Raw genomic sequence first — 17,082 nt, 5'->3', positions numbered from 1 at the left:
ATGTCAGCCTTTCTGCTCCTATGATGCTGCTGAGCCTGTTGTGTTCATCCAGCTCTGCACCTGGTTGTCTCGAGATGGAAATGACTTGTTTCTTACATAACAGATAAAAACTGAAACCTGGACCTGGATACAATGGCCACTGCTGTTAAACTAGATGTTCAGAGTTGTGCTTCTGTAAACAGAATCTTCAGCCAGGAGGTGCCTGGGACACACTTTGTGAATGGGAGGTTCCTGCGTTCTGGCCCTCGGTTGAATCTGATGCGGTATTGGTTCAGGTTCCCAAGCATACCTGATCAAAACTGATGGAAGCAGAGTCCACTTGAGGCTCATGATCAGGGTCAGGATCTTTTAAAACACTTATCCGAGGCAATAAGATTCATCTGAGGGGCAGCCAGGTCTTCTCCTAAGCTGGCTGGTTTCTGCCAGCATCAGTCTTTGGCAGGGAGTGCCCCACAGAGTATCAACATTGCATGACTATTGGAATTACAGGACCACCACTACACACCCAGAACCTCTAGGCACAGATCTTTGTACTGTTTAGGGGTTACAATTTATTTAGGTTCTATTACTGACAGTTTCTTTATGTATTGCTCATTTGTTCTGCTGATGTTATAAATTGACTATAAGATATTTGCAATGTCACAAGGTCAATGTTTTGTTTTCCACACATTGAGTGACCCATCTGCCCACATGTACTACCTGTTCGCAATATCAGATTGGCACTCAGCTCACAAATCACGCTTTTGACTCTCACTATGAATAGTACCACTCAAGCCCCTCTCTCTCACACACACACACACATTCACACACTGACGCACACGCATACGCAGTTCCTTTGGTCAGTCTGCGGAGAAATATTGACATTGCAGCCAGGTTACAATAGCAAGAGACATGGCAACAACTTGCATTTCTATAGCGATATAATCCTATCACATTGTAAAACCACCGGGGTCCTTCACAGGAGCGTAAACAGTCACAATGTTGTTAACATGCTCTTTAAGCAGATATCAGGAAAGCTGGAGGAAGCCCAAGAGGTCGATTCTAAGAGGAATTATTAGAAAGACGGGGAGAGAGGTGGCGATGGGCAGAGAGGCTTCGGGAAGGAATTCACAGCTGACGTTTGGGAGGAATGCCGATGCCCATGGCACTCAAGGAGAGGAAGGAGAGAAAAACAACTGGATGGGAGTCAAACAATTGAAGGTCTTTGGTGCGGTATTTGAAACGAACACCAGTGACCTGATTCTGCATTTTGTTGCTTTGCTTGCATTGTCCGAGATCATATTTCGTGCCATTGCCGGCATGTTCTTAACGATAAGATGTGAGGATATTTCCTGTCTCTACACAAAGGATTTTGTTTAGATTTTTGAGCATGAGCGAGCTGTTGTCACGTAGAGGAAGAGATAGCAATGAGAAGGGACGGCTGCTGGAGATTTGATTTCAAATCTGCAAAGGAAGCGAGGGGAATGAATTGGTCGGGCTTGGATACCTCGTCTTTGTTGGATATTTCACTTCAATCTGGTCACCAGCGGTCCAACACTGCAGTCTATGTTCACCTGCCACACATGCTGGCTGCACTGAGGCTAAATGGAATCAATTGTGCTGGGACCATTCTGGCAGCAGTCAGTACCATTGCCCTTTCTAACCATCGCTGACTTGTTTAAATCCCTATAATTAGAAATAACAGAGTATGCATTTCTCTTCTGAATCTACAGTGAGACTCCGAGAGAGAGGAAAAACCCTTGGGGGGAGGGGGAAAAGCGGTAATTCTGTTGCTATTTTAATGAAAGAATTCAATGATCTAACTTCTGATTGCTTGGAGATTCTCGCAGTTAAGTCGGTTTATCAAGAGCAGAGAGGGAACACTCACACTGACACATCATCCCTGGCTAAGGGGAATGGCACTGCCAATCCTGGAGCACCTATAACACGGAGACTGGTCAGAAAACACTGATTGAAGGGGCCGTTTCCTGGGAAGATCAGGAGTCTCTAATCTGGTCGTTTTCCTGTGTAATCGCAATTTCTTCCTCGCCCTCATGTAGCGAGCTGTCCAGCCCCAGTCCCTTGCTATTTGAATGGATCGCCAGCATCTGTCCTGCTGCGTTCCCGTCCTTCCCAAGCCCAGCCCATCCCAATCCAATTCGCCCCGCATCCTCTCTCTTTGTTTCCTCTCACAGCATCCAGCAGTAGGGATGCTCCGCCGCCAGAAACCAGCAGTGCAACAACCACAAGGACACGCGTGTTCATGTCACTCAGCAACATTTAGGCAACCAACCTCGTATTTGCTTAAACTTGAGCTCTTGCTGCGGGATTTCTTGCGCAGGTAAACAGAGAAGAAGCGGCGCACGGTGAATTTCTTTACGCTCATGTCCATCGCCGTGTCTCTCGCACTGCTGCCAGCTCACACAAACCGGCAGCAACTTCGCCGGTGAACGCTCAGTGCGGGGGATCTCCTGCAAGTTCAGGCTCGATCCGCTTCGGACAAACTGGGTCAGCTCCCTCTGAGCTGCTGCATCTTCCTCTTCGAGCTGCCCAGTCCTCTCCACCAAGCTGACACCGACAGAAGGAGGCTGCCCCCTCCCTCCTCCTCTCCTCTCGCTTCCTTCCCCTTAGTCCCTCAGCAGCGAATCGCAAAAGACTGACAACTCCAGCTCCAGCTGCTGGGCACGTTCGGCTCTCTCTACCTTCCTGAGATTCTCGGGACCCCCAGAAAGAGGGGGTTTCCCTTCTCCCTTGCCAGGAGCTCCGGCCGCATGAGAGCCTGGCACAGCTCAGATCTGACCAGTGTTTTGGGTGGGGAAAAAGGCTGCCCGCAAGGGCGGGGAAGCGGCTCCTTTTCTGTAGAAACTGCCTGAGTGATGAGTGACATTTAAACTGAAGCTTCTCCAGCAGCAAAATCACTCCTCATTGTGTCAAACTACACGGCCACCTCCAGTAATCCCGTCCCACTGCCGTAAAGGACTGAAAAGAAGCAGAAGTTGCTGAAGAAGGCAGGGCAGAAACAGAGCTGTGAATGAAGAACAGCATTTTGTGCCACAGTGGTAGTGTCACTGCGTCTGTACTAGGAGGCCTTGGTTCAAGTCCCAATTACCCAGGATGTGCCTCATAACATGTCTTAGCAGTGTGACAAAAACAGTTACAGTATTCTAGGCTTCATTAAGCGGGGTACAAAGTATAAGAGCAGCAAGTATAAGCTGAATTTATAAAGGTCTCCAGTTAGACTTCATTTGGATTATTGTGTCCAGTTCTGGGCACCACACTTTAGGAAGAATGTGAATGCTTTGGAGAAAGTGAAAAAGAGATTTCAGTGGTTCCAGGGATGAGGAAATAAATACTTTAGTTATGATGACAGATTGGAGAAGTTTGGGCTGTTTACCTTGGAGAGGAGAAGGCTGAGCATAGATTTCATATAAGTTTTCAAAATCATGAGTAGTCTAGACAAAGTAGATAGGAAAAAAGAACAGTTTAGGCCCATAAAAAGATCGAGAACCAGAAGCATTTAAAATATTTTGCAAAAGAAGCAAATGCACAGTGAGAAAAAAAAATCACGGTGAAGAGTTAAGGTCTGAAGTACACTGCCTGGAAATATGGTGGAAGCAGGTTCAGCTGAAGCATTCAAGAGGGCACTGAATGACTATTTAAATAAACATAATATCAGCATTACAGGGAAAAGGCAGGACATTGTCCCAAAGCCAAAATGTTCAGAGAGTCAGTGCTGACATGATGGGCCAAATGGCCTCTTTCTGCACCATAACAAAAGTAGAATCAGATTCTACAGTATTCAATTACACGTCAAAGGTATGAAGTTGCAGTTTGGATTCACATATTTTGAGATTGCTGAGAAGGAATCACAAGTAGATAATAGCATTATGGGAAGTACATTAGGTAAAATAAAAATTATCAGTTTGTGATGAACCCAACCCACAAGATTATCATGAATAGTCCAGAGTCAGTGAGACTGTTCCCTCTCAGGAGTCATGTTATCTTTCTTAACAAGCGAATTCAGTTGACCATGTGCAAGACTTTTAATTCATATTTTCCATTTTATCCAGAGTTCCCTTAAAACTTCAGTGACCAAGTAGGGTAGCATATAAGCAATACAACTTGGTTGACAGTTCACTATTCTTTTGATGAATTCCAGTGAAAAGGGGAATGATTGGGAAGTGAGTCAGCATTGTTGAAAGGAACATCTCACCTTTGAACAGAAGGCTGTGCTTTCTATTCACACTCCAGAACATACACAACACAAACAAAACCGTACATTGATATAACACCTTTTACAAGCTCAATATAACACAAAGTGCTACAAACCCAACAAAGAACTTTGGAAGAGTAGACTCTTATATGACACAGCTGGCAACTTGAGAAGTCATGTGCTTTCCTTTGAAATCATCCACAGAACCTTTTTACATCTCAAAAGAACACAGACAAAGTTGGATAATGATTAGGTACTGTTATATCAATAAGTAGCATAAGTTATCAGAGATGCCTGCTTTCATGGATGTACACTTGGAACTACTATATAGACAGGATAACTTCAGGAATGCTCTCTTGCTACAATCAGATCCAATACAAGGTTCCCCAGTTTATTACGGTTTCAAACGGGATGCCCCAAGCTGGTAAATTCCCGGATGAAGAGGAATGAACTGGCTCCCCTTTTGTATTCACTTTCCCCCTCATTTGGTTGCAACAAAATTAACTTAAAAAGTATTCATTTCCTTTGTGAATACCAGTCCCAAAAGAACTCAAAATTTAAAAAGAGCTAATTTAATCAGGTTTTCTTCAATTAACAAAAAAATGAGTTTATTAATTACTACACACAATACCTATACTCAAATGTTAGAAATGAGGCAAGTCCAAAAAGATGAAATTTTTTTGAAAAAAATTTGTGAACCAGTCTTTGAATTATTTGTGAAGATATTTGATATTTGAATATTACTGCATAATGATTAACCTTGTTTTGCCTTTGAAACAAGGTGGATGACAGAGGCCAACAAAGTGAGACTAGGAATCAAGTTCAAGAAGGTGTGCAACCTTTCATTGGCTATATATTGACCAGCACACTGATGAATGACTGGTCATTGATGTACATGTGGATTTTGAATTTTTTTTAATGCTCTTTCTTCTTTAAACTTTTTCTTTTTCACCTCCCTTATTTCTCACTAACAGCATTTCCTATAGCATTTCTCTTTTTTTTCTCTCCCCTTTGTGCTTTCCCTATGTCCCCTTTTCCTTACTCTGGGAGTCTATGGTTTGTATTCTGCTCACTATGAGGGTTGAACAAGAGAGACAGCTACTGTACTATTTGGAAGGGCATTCCAGGATTTTATCCAGTGTCACTGAAGGAAGGAGAATATAGTTCCAAGTCAGGATGTTGTGTGACTTGGAGGGTAACTTGTATGTGGTGGTGATCCTATGCTTCTGCTGCTGTTATCTTTCCAGATAATAGTGATTGTGGTTTTGGAAGGTGCTGATGAAGAAACTCTGGTAAACTGCTGCAATACATCTTGCAGATGTCATGTACTGTGCTGCTGTGCATCGATGGTGGAGGGAGTGAATGATTAAGGTGGGAGATGGAGGCAAGTTCTTTATTTTCTTTCAACTGAAGCTGTCAGTGACTTTCCAATTGGCAACTTCAGTCAGACAATTTAGCTTGGCTCATTGTGGAACAATTAAACCTTCACTGGAATGCAACTCTCATTTTTTTTTCCCTCAACTACTGCTTGTCTAAAATTGCCATTTAGGAATTATTAATACAAATAGTCATTCCTAACATATGGACAGCACTGGCTATGTGAACATTTGCTTTCCATCCCCTGTTGTCCTGAATAAGATAGTGAATTACCAACATGAACTGCTACAGTCTGTGTAATGAAGGTATGTCCATGGTGCTTTTAGGTTGAGAGTTCCAAGTTTGTGACCCAGCAACAGTGAAGGACTTGGAAACAATTTCCAAGGGATAAGATTTTTGTCAAGGATAGATGGAGTTTGGGAGTTGGGAAAATCTTTGACTGAAAACACATTTTGATTAAAGAGGCATCCATTCACCATATTTTTAGTGAGGGGAACCAATGGTTGGGATGGATTAAGGGCCCTCCGTCTCTGGATGCAGGTCCAAGGCAGCAATGAAGTTAGTGAGCCTGGTAGACTAGAAGGCCCACCTCCTATAGACAGCCATTAGCTCATTGCAATCATGAACGTTAGGCCCTCAAATCCGTACTTCACATTCACCCATTACCCATGTCCCTAATAGCTCCTATTGTCTTGTCATGCCCCCGCACATCCCCCCCTCATCCCCCCCCCACCCCCACCCCGCCAATATCTTTCAAAGAACAGGTGCAGTCTTGCTGCAGTATGTGGTGGAAGTTGTTGTGGAAAAATGTTTGAGCAGTAAGAACAATGAATAATAGTGCAACAAGGTACAAAGTATGCTCCAAGGTTCTGTAACATAATTTTGGAGGCATTGGTCCAGGACCAGGGGAGGTGAAATGTCCTTTATCTATAGAATACTAGGAAACCCTAAAGAGAGAAACTAAGAATGCAATACGAACAGATAGCCACTATGGTCAATGCCAACAGTGTAGTCCTGAGGATCTGGTTGTACTGCTGCAAAAATGTTAAATGACCTCACACAAGACATCAAGGTCAGTAAATAAATCTTCAATTGCCCTGAATGCTTACAACTGATTCACTAGTCTTGCGTACTTCTCAAACCACCATCCTCCTTCATTCAACCACCAACATTGCCAATCAAATCATAACCTACCCACATTTCACAGCTTGTACACACTGCCAGCAATTCAACCATGTCTGGTACATCACTCAATCACATTGAACTTCACTTCGTAATGGTACAGGAGTACAGCATACAATATTGCACAGAAATAGGCCATTTAGCCCAACCAGTCAATGTTGGTATTTAAACTCCCCACACACTCCTTCCATCTTTCCTTATCTAAATCTAGTATTGTAAAATCTACTCTCTTATCTCTCAAATGCATGACTCACTTCACTTTAAATACATCAATTTGGTTTGTGTTAAACACTCCCTATGACATCAAGTTACATATTCTCAGAGTCATAGAGTTGTAAGCATAGAAACAGACCCTTCAGTTCAATTCATCTGCGCTGAATAATCTAGTCCCATTTGCCAGCATTTGAACCATTTCCCTCAAAACCCTTCCTATTCATGTACCCATCCACACAAAAAAGAGCAGAGGTAGTGAGGGATTATGTGGCTGAATGGGTACGATGGGTAGGTGGGTGAATATATGAGTGAATGAGAAGTTGTGGTGGGTGAGTTGTTTGGTGAGTGAGGTGGGTAGATAGATACATAAGCCAGTTGCATAAGTGAGTAAGGTAACTGAGTGATGTGGTGAGGTAGGTAGTGGGTAGGTGGGGGATGGATGTATGGGTGGGGTAGATAATTAGGTGAGGTGGGTCAGTGAGTGGGGTGGACAATGTGAATAAGCAGGTGAAGTGTTGAAATGGGTAGTGGGGTTCAGTGGTTGAATTGGTTAAGGGGGATTTTGGCAATTGGAAGTGAGTTGAAGGTTCAGAATTACTCAGGGTTGGTCATGGAGTCTGGGGATCCAATCACGTGGGTGAGAGAGTTACTAGGGGTTCAGTGGGGTAATAAAGTGGTCAGAGATGGGGCATTTAGTAGTTGGGATGGAATCTGGAGGCTATGAAGGTGTTAGGAGGTTGTGGGGGAGTTTGGAGTTTTTGGGGGAGCCAGGAGGTTGGGATGAGTTGTGTGGTCAGGGGAGGGAGTGGTCCAGTGGCTCAAGTGGTCAGGGGATATTAGGGTAGACATGAAGTGATTGGGGTAGGAAGTTTCGCACTGAAATGTGAGGAATTAAATTGTTGAGATGGGGAGTTTTGAGATTGGGGTGGGGAGTTTGCTGGTGGAGGGGTAATTTGGTGGGGCCATGGTTGAGGATAATTATGCAGTCAAATGTAGTGTTGGGTGGTCAAGCGGGGTAATTGGATGTCAGGCAGCTCATAGTCTATTCAACAACTTCCAAATCAATTCAATGAAGAGTGCTAAGATGAAGCAGCGCATTAAAGTAAAACTACTAGAGTGTTAAATGTTTATATGACACCCCAATTACAGACTCAATTACATGCTTAATTGTTTAATACTTTTACCTACTTGAGAAAATGCCTGCACAGGAACATTCTAAGTAAGTGTAATGTCAATAATTCAAATCAATAGAATAATAAAAAAAATTTGCGTACTAATTCCAATTTATGTCAGCGCATCATTATTTACAAGTTAGTAGAGCTCATTAATCAATATTTGTTGTGATCCTGCTCTCGCCACATTTACTCCCCATTCCAAACCCCCTTTTGATATCCTTGCGTTTTACCATTTTAACTCTTAGTCTCTGATTCCTGATCTCACAACTTTATTGCTCCAAATCCTGCTCTCACCTCTATGTTTCACTTCTTCAACACTTCAAGTCTTCCTCCCGCTTCCTTGGCCTCGACACTTTAAACTTACCCAGCACTCCAATTCTGCTCTTACCACTTTAACTCTAGCTCCCGCTGTATCTCATTAGGGCAACTTTGCAATCCACTCTAAACTCCCTGTCCTCCGCAAGTTTAATTTCCTTCCCGATTGGGTAATCAACCATTGTGTGCTGCCCCTTTGATTCCCCAGTCCCAACTGTAATCTGACCTTCCTTTCTTTAATCTACCACCATATTCCAAGATGAACACATGTTTCAGAAACAGTATATCATTCCTTCTGCCATTTACGAAGCTGACTGTGAACAGTACTTTCAGTGTACTTATTTGCAGTGGAGACTGAAATACCAAATTGGCATGAGGGCAAGCAGTCAGTTGTTCTTGAGGTGCACCCTTCCTAATAAGGGAAAGGGATGTCTCTTTGTGATGTTGACCTGTCTTTTTCACCATTTGGGTCAGGTGAATACACTGGGCTGAATTTAATGGGAGTTGGTGAGAGTGATTGCCCTGCAGCAGCTCTCTGCTAGAAATTCCCAGGAAGAAGCACACAAATGCCAAAGACAGTTAGACTGGGTTGTTGTGGACAGTGAGCACTTGGGATCCTTGGAAAAAGAGTAATGGGTCTGGTTAACTTTTAAGAAGGTTGGGAGAAGTACATTACTTTAGCGAGGTTGCTGAAATCTAAGGTCTTTTCAAAGTATTCACATTCTGACAGCTATACACATTTAGAAGTAGCATGAGGTCCAGGCTGTTGTTTTTTTCTTAAAATTCTCTCCATCATATATGGTTTGTCACATTATAACATATACTAGCTCTTTATTAACTTGGTTAAGTTTTAACTGTTTACTCTAAACCTGACCCCCAAACCCAAGTCATTACCTTCATACAATCCTCCTACATTTCCTCCAAATTTCTTTGTTATGGAGTGATAACTGTTCTGGTGGATTCACCAATTTTGCCAATCTCTTTCAAAGTTTCCTCAGAGGTTGTTAAGAATCTGTGCTCTCCATGTTTGTATTTTCACTCAGAGAGTCATTGTTTGAGTTGTCAGAGAATGTCCGTTATTGGATGATGTTCTCTTTCTCAATGTCTGAATAGTTAGTCCATCCTATTAATGCTTTTCCTCTCATTGATCTGCTTCCCGCCTCCTTGCCCCAGAGTGGAAAGTATCTATTATTTCATCCTTGTTCAATTTCTGGTCATTCCCTTGCTATAGAAGGCAGGTACTGGTCGTTGAGGATGCGAGAAACTCTTCATTGAAGTTGATGTCTTCCTATTCTGATTGACCAACTGGTATTCTTGACAATATATCTGCTTTGAGCTGATACTTTCCCTGAATGTATTCTATTGTTGTATCTTTATCTCATGTGTCTTAATTTGAATTTTTTTTTTCATCCTTGTTGGCATTGTTGCAATGTCTTTACTGTTCTATAAAGGCACTAATGGCTTACCATCTGTTTTTATTTTGAATTGTAACCCTAGAACATTCATCAGAAAATTTTTGCGTGCTCAAGTAGCTAGGTGTGTTTTGTTTCGATCACAAAGTACCTTTCTGTTAATGATCTGAAAGATAGTAAACTGATATTCTTTTGCCATCTTTTTAGATTTGGAATGACACTGTCCCTAGTTCAGTCAATGATGCAGCACCAGCCTTTGGTTGGCAGTTCAGGATCAGAATATGTTAGAATTTCTGACGACATCATCATTCTTTTTCTCTCAAAAGACTGCTTTTGGTTTTCATTCCATGCGTCTCATTGATGCGTGGTCCATCTGAAGAGTTGTTGTCATGGTTCTTTGACTTGTGTAAGATGTAGTTGACCATTCCTATTTCTTCTCATTACTGGGTAATTTTAACTGTAAAGAACAGCTTTTGTCTCCCAAGGTCCACTGTTATGCCTATTGCTTGAACTATATGTTCCAAGCACTTGACAGTAGGCATAAAGAACTTACAATTCTTAGTCAATGTCAGTCCTGCTTCCTGCGAAGTTTTTGGTACTGCTGTTAACCTTTTCTCGTGCTCAGTCTAGTTGATTCATGGAGTAGAATGTCATCCATGTGACAATACACCACCTTCTAATCTCTCCAATATGTTTTGTTGGCCTCTGGGATATTTTAGGTGTAGAAATGATGTTGAAAGATTAAAAGTTAAATGAAATTCTGTCCAAATGTTTAGTGAACATCATTAAGAATTTTAATTCTTCATCCAATGATGACTCTCAGAATCGACTTTTAGAATCAAGTTTAGTGAAAATGGTACTCCTGCAAGCTTCACAAAACCTTCATCTACTCAAGCCATATGGTAGATTTCTGACACTGCAAATTTATTTAATTGCGTAAGGTCCACACAAATTTTTAATTCACCATTCAGTTTCAGAACTAGTGTCATATCAACACCAATTCGTCTCTTTGATTACATATACAATGACACCTTAGTGATGCATTACCTCAAATACTTATTTCACCATTTTTTCAAAAGTACATGCAGGACTTGTCTGGGTGTGAAAAGGCAAATTATGTTCCCATCTGTTCTCAGAATTATGGTATGCTGCTTTTAGCTTCCCCAGGCCAGTTGTTAGTGAGAGCAACTTTTGGAATTCAGTTCTGAATAGTTTCGAATTTACGTAGTGAAGTGTTAACACTTTAGATTAATTCTTACACCCTCTTCCCCCATATCATTGGCCTTATACAATTAGTTTCATAGAGTCATAGAGCAGTAACGTGTGGAAACAGACCCTTTGATCCAACTCGTCCATGTCGACCAGATATCCTAAATTAATCTAGTCCCATTTGCCAGCATTTGGCCCACATCCCACTAAATTCATCCTATTCATATACCCATCCAGACGCCTTTGAAATGTTGTAATTGTACCAGCCTCCACCACTATCTCTGGCAGCTCATTCCATACACGTACGACCCCCTGTGTGAAAAGTTGCCCCATAGGTCCCTTTTAAATCTTTCCCCTCTCACCTTAAACCTACGACCTCTAGTTTTGGACTCCTCTATGCTCAGGAAAAGACTTTGGCTATTCACCCTATCACCGCCTGTCATGATTTTATAAACTTCTATAAACTCACCTCTCAGCCTCTGACATTCTAGGAAAAATAACCCAGCCTATTCATCCTCTCCCTAAAGCTCAAACCATCCAACCCTTGCAATATTCCTATAAATCTTTTCTGGACCCTTTCAAGTTTCACAACATTCTTCCTTTAGAAGGGAGACCAGAATTGAATACAGTATTCCAAAAGTAGCCTAACCAGTATCCTGTACAGTTACAGCATCACCTCCCAACTCCTTTATTCAATGCACTTCTTGCCTAATACCGTCAAAATTGGCCTCCCTCCAATTTAGAACTTTAACTTTTAAACCTGGTCTATGCTTTCCACCACTATTTTAAAACTAATAGAATTATGATCACTGGCCCCAATGTGCTCCCCCACTGACACCTCAGTCACCTGCCCTGCCTTAGTTCCCAAGAGTAAGTCAGGTTTTACTCCTTCTCTGGTAGGTACATCCATTTACTGAATCAGAAGATTTTCTTATACATACTTAACAAATTCCTCTCCATCCAAGCCCTTAACATTATGGCAGTCCCAGTCTATGTTTGGAAAGTTAAAATGCCCTAGAATTACCACCCTATTATTCTTACAGATAACTGAGATCTCCCTACAAATTTGCTTCTCAATTTCCCACTAACTATTAGGATGTCCATAGTACAAATCCAATAAGGTGATCATCCCTTTTTTATTTCTCAGTTCCATCCAAATAACTTCCTTGGATGTACTCCTAGGAATGTCCTCCCTAAGTACAGCTGTAATGTTATCCCTAACCAAAAACGCCACTCCTTCTTCTCTCTTGACCTGCTTTGTATCCTTCCTATAGCATCTATACCCTGGAACATTAAGCTGCCAGTCCTGTCTTTCCCTGAGCCACATTTCTATAATTGCTATGATATCCCAGTCCCATATTCCCAACCATGCCTTGAGTTCAAAATCACTGTGATAGCAAGAACTGCAGATGCTGGAGTCAGAGATGATATAGTGTAGAGCTGGAGGAGCAGAGCAGGCCAGGCAGCATCAGAGGAACAGGGAAGCTGACGTTTCATTCGGACGTTTCCTGCTCCTCTGATGCTGCCTGCCTTGCTGTGCTCCTCCAGCTCCACACTGTGTTATTTAAGCCTTGAGTTCATCTGCCTTACCTGCCAGGCCTCTTGCATTGAAATAAATGCAGTTTAATTTGTCAGTCATACACTGTTATCTGCTTTGTTCCTGCCTGCCCTGACTGTTTGACTGGGTCTAGCAAATCTCCCTGCCAATACATTAGTCCTTTTCCAATACTTTGTTTTACAGGTCCCTGAAGAGATTCCAATAATCCAAAAATGTGAATTCTTCTCCCCTACATCAGCTCCTCAGCCACACATTCATCTGCTCTCTCCTCTTATTCCTAACTCACTAGCTCGAGGCACCAGAAGTGATCCAGACATTACTACCCTTGAGGACCTAGTTTTAAAATTCCTGCCTAACTTCCTATATTCTCCCCTCAGAACTTCATCCTTTTCTCTTTCTATTTTGTTAGTTCCAATGTGTTCAACGACCTCCTCCTGGTCCCTCTCCCCTTTGAGAATATTCTGCACCCTCTCCGAGATATCCTTGATCCTGCTACCAGGGAGGCAACACACCATTCTGATGTCTCGTTGTTGGCTGCAGAAATTTCTGTCTGTGCCTGTGACTAGAAAGTCCCCTATCACAATTGATTGCTTGGAACCTGACGTACCCCTCATTATAGTAGAGCCAGTGTCAGTACCAGAAACTTGGCTGTTGGTGCTACATTCTCCTCAGAGCCCATCAGTCCCAACATCTTCCAAAACAGCATACTTGTTTGAGATGGGAATACCCACAGGAGATTCCTGCATTACCTGCCTACACCTCCTACCTTTCCTGGAGGTAACTCATCTATCTAACTTTTTCTGCGGTTTTCCTCCCTTCCTGAAACTGCCATCACACCCCCAGTTCCTGTAAATTCCTCATTGCATCTAACTGCTGCTCCAACCGATCCATGTGATCAGATAGGATTCGCACTCAAACACACTTCTTGCAGACATAATCATCAGGAACATTGAAATTCTCCATAATCTCCCACATCTGACAAGAAGAGCACATCATTCTACTAAATGCCATCTTTGCACCTTAACAATCTACAGACCCAGAAAATAGCACGGTCTTACTGTTTGAAAAACGCTACTCCATGATAAATTAGTATCTATGTTTTATATTTTTAAAGTTTAACCAAGAAACAGATCCCAATCAAACATATAATTAAAAAAACTCTACTTACTATTATAGATCTCCAATAAAAAACAGTACGATTACACTTAAAAAAAAGCCACTTTGCTGCTCCCCTGCTGTCAGCTCCCCAGACAGGTTTCCCTAAGGTCAGCTGTGAATTTCACTGTTTGTTTATTTTTCTTAGGAGGAACTCTGATATCCAGAGATACTTGTTAGTAAACAACAGAGACAGTCAGCTGTGCAGGCTCACTGCTGGGTCAGACATCTGTGCAGGTTTATCACTTGTTTGTTTCACCTCCCATGTGGTGTCAGCTTCCTCTCTCTTCCTGCTTTTTTGAAGTGCTGTTGTTTTGATCTCTTTTTTCCCAAAGCTCCAAAACAATGCAACAGCTCATAAAAAAAAATTACTGTTCCAAAAAATTCAAGGAAATCAGCTCCAACACTGAAAATACTTCAAAAAAGGAGAGCTCTTACAACCACAATTTTTCCTGTCCTTCATCTTGGATTACCAGAATCCTATTCTACCTATGAGCAAGGCTGGTTTTGAAGGCCAGGTCAGGAGGCACAATACAGCAATGTTATCTTTGGGAGGCTGCTGTCTTGTGCACAGAACACCCCCTGAAGGAGCTATCCCGCCATTCTTTATTGCCATTTCACCAACTTTGGTGAGAAAAATAGCCTTCACACCCTCACCCTCCTTTCACTGTCTAGCCTTTTATAGCAGTGAAGACAGACCGAAATCTTTAAGCAGCTATTAATTGGCCAATTAAGGACCTCAATACCTCTAGGATGGTGGCAACCCTTGGGCATCATACACACCTCCTGCCTTATTGACAATTGTGGGCAAGAAGATGGTTATTTTGCATGCCTGCCAGCTGAAATCATGTCCAGTGTTTTCAAGAATTTGGTGCTTAATCGGTGCCTATTCAAAGTAATATAGGCAGCACTGAAAGGCAGCCCTTCATGTTAATTCAAATGATGGTGGCATGCAGCCCAGCACTGAACTGCACTGTTGACTGGCTGCAGTGGGAGACCCAATTTTGTGTGAACTGCCTTCTTAAACTGTTGCTTAAAGCTCACCTTCACTAATTAAAACAAGGTGGATTCTGGCTCCAGCAGATACTGCAGCCTATTGTAGCAGAACTAGTGACAGAGCTAGTGACCCTCTGGTCAAGCATTTACATCAGAATGCGAGCAGGTAGCCACAGAAATTAATGTGAACAAAGCTGCCCTGAGGACCTTGATGCAGGATCAGGAGAAATTCAGTGATCTCACCTGAGTAGTCACGGTCAATGCATTCATTTTCAAATGGCACATCTTTTCAACTGAACCAACAGCTGCAGAAACTGCTCAATTCACCAAACCCGAGCTCACTCTCTCACCAATGATATCTATCTATAATGACTGATAAGTCATTTGTAGCTTCACCCAACTGTCTTTCACTTAACAAAGCTGCAACCCTTAGAGTCACACCTAAGTTTGCATGCACAGAGGTATAGATAAGTGTAGACATGAAAGAATTTTTCACCTTGGTGGAAGGATCAATGACCAGGGGGCATAGATTTAAGGTAAGGGGAAGACAGCGTAGAGAAAATGTGAGGCAAACATTTCTTGACTCAGAGGTTGGCGGGAATCTGGAACTCACTGCCTCTAAGTGTGGTAGAGGCAGAAACCCTCATAAAATTTAAGAAGTATTTAGATGTGCACTTGCAGTGCTAAGGCATACAGGACTATTGGCCATATGCTGGAAAATGGGACTAGAATTGTTAGCTGTTTGCTTTTGACTGGCACAGATTTGATAGACTGAAGGGCCTGTTTCCTGTGCTATAGACTTTCATGACTGTATGACATCACCCAAGTACATCATGACACACTTTCCTTCTTTTGCAAAACAGGGTTAATCCGACAGCAGGGATTGAGAGCTAAGCTGTGGGGACTGCTGCACTACATGTTCTCACCCCTACAGAGGTACTGGTGGTTTGTATATTTGGGCAGCTATCACAGAGGTCACAGCTATTCCTACCTTACCCACCTTCTCATGTCCCACTGTAATGTAATCCAGCAAATATTTTCTAATCAGTCTGTTCAGAGATGTTATGACACACATCTGGAGCAAGTGGGACTTGAACTGAGACCTCCTGGTCCAGAGGTAGGAAATGCTACTACTGCCCCTCACCCATCTCATCCTGCAATCAATTCAAGTTTACAAGCTGCGCATGGCACAATCGTGGAGTGCTTGTTTGCCCACCCTTTACTAAAACCCTACCAATGTACTTCCCTTCTTTCAGATACACCAGACTAGCAACAGATTAGACGTTTGTGCAAGGCTGTAAAATCAAGATAAGCAGCATGCTGGTGATGATGAAGAAACTCCGTATTTTGATCTCACACTTTTGGTGTTGTGGTGTGGTATCCACAAAGCAATATGTGTCCAGTAAGTTGCACCTGCACTGGGAGGAAGCCCACTATTCCATGTGTACATTCCTCCTGCTTCTCTCTGTTCTGAGAACATAATGAACTTCCCTCTCCTGATAGAAAGAGCATCTGCCATCTCTCTAATGCAGCTGAGGTTGGTGAACTTGGAGGTGGTATGGGCATCCTATTCCAGTCTGGAAATAGCTGCTGTGAGCAAAACCAGCTTCACAATCACTTCACATGCAACAATACTCCTTCCAGACTTCACCTCTTTTAACCCACGCTGAGAAACACCAAGCGCTTTCCATAAACTCAAAAAGCGTCAGTTGAAGCAGCAGCACCAGCAGGAGAGGAGTGAATGAACCTGGGGGTGAATGGAGGGAAAGGAGTGAACTTGGGAGTTAACAGCGGGAGGGGGAGAGGAACAAACCTGAGGGTGAATGGCAGGAGAAGAGCGAGTGAATCTGGGATTGAATAGAAGGAGGAGGAGAGGAGTGAACCTGGGGGTGAATGGCAGGAAAAGATCCCGTGAACCTGGGGGGAACAGCGACAGCAGGAGCTAATTCGAGAGATGTAACCCATGAGGTGACATCAGGGTTCAAGAAGTGACATAGGGCAAAAGGATCAGCTGCTTAGGAACCAGTTTGAAGGACTGAGTGAGTAATAGCTGGAGGAAGATGTGTAAAGTCCATATTTTTTGTGACTTTTAGTTTGCTAGGAATAGAGAGAGAGAGAGAGCACGAGAGAGAAATCTGATCTACTGTGTCGTGGGTAAGGTTGAGTAATTGGTTCCGAGTTTATTGTTTGTAGTCGTTAAAGCTCACAATGGCAGGATAACTTAGTCCTTTGGAATGGTTCTCCTGCAACATGTGGGAAGTCAGGGACAGCTCCATAGTGACCACGTATGCAGAAGAT

The 17,082-nt window shown here is 42.6% G+C and overlaps 1 protein-coding gene across 1 annotated transcript in view; it reads right to left on the bottom strand.

Annotated features, from left to right (window-relative positions):
- Positions 1-2,371, bottom strand: part of rps6ka2 (ribosomal protein S6 kinase, polypeptide 2) — a 215,478-nt gene extending 213,107 nt beyond the window's left edge. Inside the window, exon 1 of the mRNA XM_048600975.1 lies at positions 2,273-2,371. Coding sequence (XP_048456932.1) covers positions 2,273-2,371 — 99 coding nt within the window. The remainder of the gene's footprint in view (positions 1-2,272) is intronic.
- Positions 2,372-17,082: the final 14,711 nt, after the last annotated feature.

This window comes from Rhincodon typus, chromosome 9 (genome assembly GCF_021869965.1).
Source record: "Rhincodon typus isolate 14 chromosome 9, sRhiTyp1.1, whole genome shotgun sequence".
NCBI classification, from domain to species: Eukaryota; Metazoa; Chordata; class Chondrichthyes; order Orectolobiformes; family Rhincodontidae; genus Rhincodon; species Rhincodon typus.
This window is presented reverse-complemented; position numbering and strand designations above follow the sequence as displayed.